This window comes from Capra hircus, chromosome 17, assembly GCF_001704415.2.
Source record: "Capra hircus breed San Clemente chromosome 17, ASM170441v1, whole genome shotgun sequence".
NCBI lineage: Eukaryota > Metazoa > Chordata > Mammalia > Artiodactyla > Bovidae > Capra > Capra hircus.
The window spans coordinates 36,740,443-36,750,070 of NC_030824.1; the positions used below are offsets into that span (position 1 = coordinate 36,740,443).

Consider the following 9,628-nt stretch of genomic DNA (forward strand, 5'->3'; position numbering starts at 1 on the left):
TCATAAAGGAAAGAGGAAACGACTGTTGGGGAAATCCTGCTCCAGGTTTTCAGGCAGCCCGTATGATTGACACATGATATCACTGGAGGCGTGTCCTGGAGTGGAGGTGGAGGTGGAGGCAAAGAGCTGAAATTCTGCGGAGCCGAGTGGGACTGCTCTGTAAGGCACGCATTGGTTTGCAGAGTGATAGCCGCAGACACAACTCCCAGCCCTGGAAAAGGAACAGCTACAGTTGCTGTAAATGTGCCTGAAAAGCAATTTCCAATCTTTGCTTTAGGTAAGAACTGTTTCCTTCCTTTCCTTCCGTAGACATTTTAAGGAAAGATCAGGTGAGAAATGTTGGCTTTTGCAAGGAACTGATTATTTCTTTGAACTCGCTTTAGATCTAAGATTACTGGTTGCATTTCAAATTACCAGTAGCATTCCCACTGCTAAAACGAATGCTCTTAAAGTAAATGCTACCACTAAAAGAAGAAGCAAGGTCCTTTTCCTCCCCACCCCCACAACCCCCCCAGCCGAGCAGTAACAAGTTTCAAGTCTGAAACAGTCGGATGTGTGAAAGAAAAACTGGGTGGTTTTTCTTTTTTTTCTTTCTTTTTCTTTTTTTTTGCCAAAGAGGGACTGGCATTCGGTGTGTGGACCAAATGCATGTTTGTTTAGGCATTGTTGGCGACCGAATCCCCAGAAGCAATTGTTTAAAACCTGAATTTCCCGTCTCTGTGTATTGATTTCCAATGCGCAGAAGCGTCGCTTGAACGTTGTTTGAACTCTTGGGCATTCCAAGGGGCAAAAGCACTTCGGCAAAAACGTGCAAGACTGCATGTTACTTTGGTTCGCTGCTGACACGCCGACTGTGCGCCCGCCTGTCAATCACAGGGAGCAGCAACAGCCAGCACATGGCAGCGGGTGCGGGCGGCGGGCGAGCTGGCGAGCGGCCCTCTCCGCTCCACTCTTCGCCCGGGCGGCGGAGCGCGCGGCGAGTCCAAGTGCCTGGAAAGAAAGGGAAATTAACGTGTTCTTATCTCTAATCGTTTGTAGCAGGCGTTTCGGCCGCGGAACAGGAGGGTCGGAGGACTGGGAGTGATCGCTGCCGGGAGAGGCTGACTGCCAGGACCGGAGTTCCCAGGGACGCCGTGCCCCCACTTGCCCGCCGTGCGGGATCGAGAAAGTGCCTGGACCTGCGCGGGAGCCAGGGACGACGCCCCGCCTTCTCCCCGGAGGAGAACCCCAAACCTCGCTCCCTTCACCACCGCCCCTTAAAAGCGGGTAAAAAACAAAATCCCACCCACCCCCACCCACGGGGAGCGGCGGTCGGGCCTCTCAGGCGTGTACTCCCTGCGCGGCTCCGTGACTCGTCCGTGGACGCCGGTTCGAGCCCCGTCCCGGGCGCCGCGGAGCCTCAAACATCCGTGACGTGGATTTCCACGCGTCAGGAGGCCGCCACTCCCGCCTTTCCCGCGAGGAGCGACTGGACCCCGAGGAAAACTCTGGTCCGAGCACAGCGGCGGGTCGGCCGGCCAGTCACGCACTCCTCTCCCCGCCGCTCCCCAGCTCGCCTTCCGTATAAACCGGGAGAGCCCTCCTGAAGGGATTTCTTTTTTTTTTCCATGGTTCTTGGAAGGGGGCTACACGAGAAGAGCCCCGGAGGTGGATGTTACTGAGCTGCGCGGCGCACGCGAGCTGTGAGAGGTCTGCGCTTGGCCGCGCCGCGTCTCTAGAAGATTGTCCCCCGCAGCCGGAAGGGGGCCGCGGGGAGCGCTCCTGCCCAGGGGCAGAGGCCGCGGGCCGCCCGGCCGCAGCTCGGGCCATGCCTCCCCGTCCTCCCCGCCGCGGTTGATGCGGCGAGTGCACGCAGTCGCCCGCACCGGGACCCAGGCCGGGTTACACTGCTTGGCCGCCCGCCCTCGCTTCGGCCTAGGTGAGTTTGGGGCGGCCGCCCTCGGGCTGCGGGGGCGGGAGGTGCACGGGCGGGGAGGGCCGGGCGGCAGGTGCGGGCCCTGGGGAGCGGCGTGGGGGCCCGGACCGCGCGAGGGGAAGGGAGAGTGGGGCCACCCCCTCTCGCGGCCCGGACGGCCCGCGGGGCGCTCAAAGCTGGGTAAGCCGGAGAGCGACTTTTCGCCTCCGCGCGGGGCGGCGAAGCGGGGTCCCCAGTCCTCAGTCGCCTGCAGCGGCGGCGCGGGGACCCGGCGTGTCCTCTCGGGGAAACCCCTCCACGCGAAAGGTGCATTCGGGCAGGCTTGGAGCGGGGGGGAGGGTCCGAGGAGGACCGCGGAGCTGCTCGGCGGGTGCCCGCGGCGGGCTTTCGGGATCCGAGGATCCCTCGGACGGGGGCCTCCCGAAAGGCGTGTTCGCGCGCGAGTGCCAGAGCGGACCCCCGGCTCGCTGGGGAGCCCCTGGGCCGAGTCGGTGTGCGCCCGCGCGAGCTGCCACTTTATTCTTGTTGTGAGCGCGGCGGCGCGGCGAGGGGCGGGAGAGGGCACTGCCACTTTAAAAGTGGGGAAGTCCGCCCTCCTGAGGTAATGGTAACCTCAGCCTCCTCCCCTCCTCCTGCCCGAGAGAGAGAGAGAGGAGAGAGAGAGAGAGGGAGCGAGAGAGAATACTTGTTTTCATTCATAACTTTTTCCTTTTCCTTCCTCTCCGTCAACTATTTATTCCCCGCTCGTCTCAGCGAGGATTGCAGAGGGCGCAGCTCCACCGCGGGAACCGGCGATGTGGCGACACCGCTCCGCCGCCCGGGCCCCCGGCTCGCTGCGCCCCGGCTCTTTAGGAATCCGGCTTCTCCTTTAAAGTGTAGACAGATATTTATTTATAACCCTCCCTGCCTTGGGCTTGCTTTTTGGCGCCTGCATTCACTCCGAAGGCTTTTCCTGACTTGTAAGCATCCTTGGTGGCATACGCCAAAAGGCTTTGGAAATCCACGGTGATCCTTAGAATGTGATGGGATTGTCCGAAAAGGTATTCGACTTCGATTCGGGGCTTTCTTGGGGGAGAAGAGTCTGCCGAGAGCGTGTGAGCGTGTTTGGGGCTAGATCCAGGGCTGTCACTGCTGGAAAAGGGGCTTTGCTTCAGACCCGAGGTGGCTGACATTCTGCTTTTACTTTTTATCTGGTGGCCTCCCTTACCGGCCAGCAGGAACTTTGTTACAGCTAGCATTTAAGACTAAAGTCGTGTTGTGCTTTTTCTACTCTCTTCAGATGCACGTTTTTTCCTTTCGTGTGGAGTCTGAATTAGTACTTTTAAATACTCTTTGCTTTAGAAGCACTGGGTTAGAAAAGTGCTTTGCGAGGAGGAATGATACTGCAGAGTAACGATGGAATCTTTTTAACAGTCCTTAAGGACTCCAGGACTAAACCCAGCAGGTTGTGAACGTGTTTCTCCTCGGGTACAGAGAAGGTAGAAACTTGAGGCTCCGAGTTGGGAGAATGAGCCGGGGGGGGGGAAACGCCAAGAAGTTAACAGTCCGGGGCCATTCAGTGAAGTTAATAGATGAAATGGACTTCTTTCTGCCTTATTCCTGAAGCTGATGAGATTTGGCTCATGGTAGTGGAGAATAGGCATTTTTTTCCTTTGCATTCTTGAACTGGATCAAATCTGTAGATTGTGGGAGGAATTTGTGTGAAAAATATTCTGGTTTACCGTTTATGAGAACAAAAACGTTTTTATGTTTAATAGATGGTTTTATGAAGAATACATTATAAATTAGAAGTAATTTATCATTGGTATTGAAACAGATTTTTACCTGGATATTGCTATACTTTATTACAAGAAGCACATTGATTCAGAGTTGGCAGTGCTTTTGAAAATGAAGATCTGGCATGTAAATACAGATTTTTAAATTAGAGGAAATACAGATAATTAAAATGGCCAGGATTTCCCCATACTACGTTAAAGGCCAGACACTTTGTATGTGAAAGTTATCTTGTTATGTCAGTGATCCTTATTTAAACTTAAAAATTCAATGTGAATGGTCTTAACATTCACAGAACTGTATATTGAGTTTTGTGTGTGTGCTTTAGAGGCTATAAAACACCAAGAACTGTTGTGTTCGTCTGCATTCACTTTTATATCTTGTAGACTAATAGTGAACTAGGTTTAAAATCCTGGTTTCTACTGAAGATGACCTCTTAATTTGAGATTCCATTTCAGTTTGGAGTGTCTTTTTTTTTTTTAATGCATGAAGTATACCTTGACTAATTTCCTGAACACTAATCGAATGCTTATAACGGCAAACATAATTAAAGACAACAGCACCATAGCCATTCTTAGTTTGTTGTTGTTGTTTTTTGTAATGGATGTTTTCTTTTATGGAAAGTACCCATGAACTGATACAGAGCTTCTTTAGATGAGAGCGGTTTATTAGTGCTTATACTCAGTGTTCCCCACAAGGGCATACTCCATTTTGTTTGTTAGATTCACAAACAGGAAGACATTACTTCTTGATTCTGCTTTTTAAAAGTTGAAAAAACTTCCAGTTCTTATGGCATGGGGTCTCTTGCTTACATTCTTCTTCTGTGATGTGGTCCTAAGCCTCTCTCCGAATTGGACTCTGTCCAGGACCCCAGCATCATTGTAATCCGCTGATGAGGGAGATCATTACCAGGTGGTTTAGGCAATTTGTGACTTGACAGGATTTCTCACCTCTTCCCCCCTACCCCCCCAAATACTTCTAGTCATTTATTTTCTCTATTTGTTTTTTTTTTCATCTTTGATTTCCTTTTAGGATTTCAGATGCATGCCAGGTTTCCACTGATTGCCAGAAATCAAGATCACTACACATGGATCCCCAAAATCAGCATGGCAGTGGCAGTTCATTAGTTGTGATCCAGCAGCCTGCATTGGATAACCGTCAGAGGCTAGACTATGAGAGGGAGATTCAGCCTGCTGCTATTTTGTCCTTAGACCAGATCAAGGCCATCAGAGGCAGCAATGAATACACAGAAGGGCCATCTGTGGTGAAAAGACCTGCTCCTCGAACTGCACCAAGACAAGAAAAGCATGAGAGGACTCACGAAATCATACCGATTAATGTGAATAATAACTATGAGCATAGACCTACCAGCCACCTGGGACATGCAGGACTCTCAAATAACGCCAGAGGCCCCATACTGAGCAGATCAACCAGCACCGGAAGCGCAGCCAGTTCTGGGAGCAACAGCAGTGCCTCTTCTGAGCAGGGGCTGTTAGGAAGGTCCCCGCCAACCAGACCCATCCCTGGTCACAGGTCTGAAAGGGCAATCCGGACTCAGCCCAAGCAACTGATTGTGGATGACTTAAAGGGCTCCTTGAAAGAGGACCTGACGCAGCACAAGTTCATTTGTGAACAGTGTGGGAAGTGCAAGTGTGGGGAATGCACAGCTCCCAGGACCCTGCCATCCTGCTTGGCCTGTAACCGGCAGTGCCTTTGCTCCGCTGAGAGCATGGTGGAGTACGGAACCTGCATGTGCTTGGTCAAGGGCATCTTCTACCACTGCTCCAATGACGATGAAGGGGATTCCTACTCGGATAATCCTTGCTCCTGTTCACAGTCACAGTGCTGCTCTAGGTACCTGTGTATGGGAGCCATGTCTCTGTTTTTACCTTGCTTACTTTGTTATCCTCCAGCCAAGGGATGCCTGAAGCTGTGCAGGGGGTGTTATGACTGGATCCATCGCCCAGGGTGCAGATGTAAGAACTCCAACACTGTCTATTGTAAGCTGGAGAGCTGCCCCTCCCGGGGACTGGGTAAACCATCATGATTTTTGGAGGTGGGTTGGACCTCCTGAACTTCTCTTGCTTTCAGGCTGTGGCTGTTAAAAAAGATGCTGTCAGATACTGGTTTTATTTTCTTTGCAGTTTTCCCCTGTCCCACCTTTCTCCCCTCCTTTCCAAGGTTTGACTCATGGATTGTACTCTTCTCTAATGGATGATCTTCAGTAAGAGTGGACTGTGAAATGCATCTGGCTCCCCCTTATGACAAGAGCCTCTGCCATCCACTCGAGAGGGTATTGAGAGCCAGTGGGCTTTTGTGTAGCCTTTTTGTTCTGCAAGCAACTTTCCCAAGTTGTACACGTGAACATATCCACACATGTACACCCAGGCTACAGTGATTTAGAGCTGTTTTTGATTGGGTACTCTGGGAACAGGGAAATTGGTGTTTAAAGAAGCAGCCATTTAATTGCTTAAATAAGCTATATATTAAATCTGTCTCCAATTAGGGCTATCTTCATAGCATTAGACACTTAAGTAGCATGGGAGATCTGTTTTTGTTACAACGTTAAAATTCTCCTTTAACCACTGCCCTCTCCTTCTTGCTCCTCAATTTTCTGTCCCCTCAGTTTTGGCATTATCATTTTTAGAGATGCCAGGGTTTTCTGTTTTTTTTTTTTTTTTTTTTCTGTGTAATTTTAGGTCTGCTTTACAATGTAAGTCTTCACATTGGAGATATATTGGTTGTATCTTGCTCATCCTTATTCAAGCTTTCATATTTGTGAAGGACTCGACTCCCTTCCTTCCATACTCCTTGCTTTTCACCAAATTACTCTTGTCATTGAGGGCACTTGGATAACTGAAGTTGATATTTATATCTGATCAATCTATAAATGTCACAGAACTATGCTGCCTGAAGTGATCTTGGCTCCTTAATGGTTTTTGGCCACTTGGTTAGTTAACAGCTGGGTAGTTCTAATCTTTTCTGTTTCATTGCCTTAACCACAAATTGTGGTGCTTTTTGTATATTTTATGTATAAATCACAAAGTTGAATTCTGACTATTTTTAAGACAAAAGTCTGTTAAACTTTTTTATTGTAAAGAATATTTATTATGCGAATCTCTATTATTTTATGATATTTATTGCAAAAGACTGTTGAAATGTACTCATGTCTGAATATAACAAAATATCAATACGTAACGGAAAATAAGGTGACACGAAGAAAGTACGTATGTTAACTATAATGCAGAAAATATATTAATTAATGAAACTGTCTCTTGATTTCTTCATTTATTAGCGTGTACTGTTGTGATTTTTGTTATTTGCTTTGACTCTTCATGCATACCCATTTTCTTTCTGTCCCTTAATATACCAAATCTAGATGTAGGTGAGCTCAAATCTTGAACTAGATGTTTCCTGGAAAATTCATTAATCAAGATTTTATATTCCAAATTCTGTTTCAACAAATGCCCAAGTGAATCACTTTACAAAGTGAAAAAAGTTTTTCTGTCATTAATATTAACAATTCCATCCCTCCTTTGGCTATTTTGTAAGCAAGGGGTTTTGTGTATATCAATTTCTTGGAATGGGACATACCTGTATGTTTTAAATAATGTTTATCTTAACTCTTGGATTAGTCTGAAATTAATTTTCATCAGCAAAGCTTAAAAAATTAGTTCTGTAGCCATACTAGGAGTCTCTGGCACTGTCATTTTAATAAAACATTATAGAATTTAAGAGTGCATCAAGGGGATAGTTAACATTATCAAAGAGAAGTTTTAAAAACATTCCAATCCTTTTCATGCCTTTAATAAGTCTTTAATGTGCCCTGATCAAATAACATTGTGTCATGTCTCATGGAATTAGAAATGTGAGGGTGTGAAACTTTATATTAAAAAAGTACATGTTTTTAGTTTTTAGCCTGCTGAAGTCAGGACATAGTTAGAATCTTTGGGTCTGATAAAATTTTTTTCACGTGAATCCTCAGACTTGATTTCACTGACTCCTCCGTATGCCTAAGTGACGTGTCAAACCTGAATAATTAGCATTTGAGAATAAGATGTTGGCATAATTTGAACCCAGGATTTAGGCTGTCAAAACTCTTATCCAGCTTTTTTGTTTGGTTGTTGTCTCTTACATGATTTGACTACTAGTTTTGGATTATTTATCCTTTGTATTTATAGACTTTGATTTTGTTTTAATTAAATGAGACATAAATGATAGAAAGTTTTAATGCATTTCCACCAAGCCACTAAACCTATTAGTTGGCATTGTGACATTTGGCTTAATCAAGTATTTTCTCTATGCTCTGAAAGCAGGAACATTTTTAAAAATTTCATAATCTATGGTATTTTAAAATGTTAATTTGTTTCCTCTTGTATTCAAGTTATGTGGTGATATCACTGGTCCCTGAATATTGAATATTTCATTGAGATTTGGCTCCTTAATGAAGCATGAATAGACTCCTTCAAAATACTGTGTAACTTTTTTCTGTTATTTAGACCCTTCGTATAATTAGGAATTGGTGTAAGAGCTGTCTGTAGTTAAACTAACCAGACTAAGAAGCTATGGCTTTTATTGAAAGAAATTTATAACTTTTATGAGAATAAGGTATGTTGTGGAGTTTTAACTTCTGACTATCTGGGGAATACGTTGAAATTATAATATTAAGATGGCAGTCTGCTGCTTCCAGGGTTCTATATGCACTCTGGCATAATGTCAAGCTCATATTTGGAAATAGCAATAGGTTAGGAGTTCAGACTTCTAACATGCTTGTCAGATACAAAGAATAAACACTTTGATTCAAAACTTCCTCCTTTGTGATGGTTTAAACCTAGAAGGAAAAAATATTAGGATGTGTCTTCATCAGTGCTCATGAGTCCAATGTGTTTGAACTGAATACTGATGATCATTTTAAAGTGCTAAGGCTTTGAAAGCATTAGCGCAGCTGACATTTCTTATAATACCCCTGCCATTTATTTGATACTGCCAAGTTAAAAATACCACACAGATAGATTAACCTTTCCCTTTTCCTCAATTTTGTCCCTCTTCCTCAACTGCCAAAGCTTGACAGAATGAATATTTTTTAAGTAGTTCCTTTCCAGCATGTTTTCTGAGTGCTGTTCTTTTCATTCAAAGAAGTTTTATTTGGATAATTGTGAATAAAACCAGTACAAGATTTCTGTAATTGAGTAGTTTCCTGTCAACAGTTTAATAAAATGTAACTCAGCAGAAGTATGGACTATGAAAAAGTAGATATACTTTTTTGTGAAAGCTTGAGGTGAATCTTTATAATCTGTGATAATTATTATATAGTTTTCAAAACACAAATCGTGGAACATTCCAGTTATTACAAAGAAAAAAAAAGAAAAACAGTGGTTTTTAAAGTTAAAGGCAATGAGTTAAAACTAATGTTTTTACCCTAAAGTTAATATTGAAATCAAACTCAAGATTCATTTGCAGAAGATTGATTTAATTTTTGAAATTGTCTCCTTTTCCTGAATCTTCCCTTTTTTTGTTGAGTGATGTATTTCATGGCAGTTTTATGTATAACTCTTTAGCAAAAAGGCACAATCTCATTTCTGAACATTGAAAAATGGAAACAAAGAATGTCTAGACAGTTCTCATCTTAAACTCTGCCCCACCTCCCACTATATATATATATATTGCAAGAGAGTTTGGCATCATTTTTTAAATATCTTGAAGACAAAACTTTAAATCCCCCTTTGGCCAGTTGATAATTGGAGAACTGTAAAAACATTATTTCCCTCACTAGATAAGATGGCCATGAATTTAACTGACAAGTTTTTGATTCTTCTAATATTCCCTCAGATTATTACCAAGCCACTTTGCTGCATGTATTGAACCCTTACCACATGCATTATTCCATATGCAGAAGAATTCTAGAGCTAGAAATAGATGTCAGAATATACTTTATGTTTC

The 9,628-nt window shown here is 44.8% G+C and overlaps 1 protein-coding gene across 2 annotated transcripts; it reads left to right on the forward strand.

Moving 5' to 3' along the window:
* Positions 1,754-8,159, forward strand: SPRY1 (sprouty RTK signaling antagonist 1). 2 transcript variants are annotated; one of them, XM_018061513.1, is made up of 2 exons: positions 1,754-1,918; positions 4,721-8,159. In XM_018061513.1, the coding sequence occupies exon 2, from the start codon at positions 4,776-4,778 to the stop codon at positions 5,733-5,735; it is 960 nt and encodes a 319-aa protein (XP_017917002.1). In that variant the 5' UTR covers positions 1,754-1,918; positions 4,721-4,775; the 3' UTR covers positions 5,736-8,159. The 2 variants fall into 2 exon arrangements, with proteins under 2 accessions (XP_017917002.1, XP_017917003.1); XM_018061514.1 differs by lacking the exon at positions 1,754-1,918 and adding an exon at positions 2,601-2,955.

Bases quoted from the DNA above. Each gene is read 5' to 3' on its own strand.
- SPRY1 (XM_018061513.1), top strand. From the start codon at position 4,776: ATGGATCCCCAAAATCAGCATGGCAGTGGCAGTTCATTAGTTGTGATC.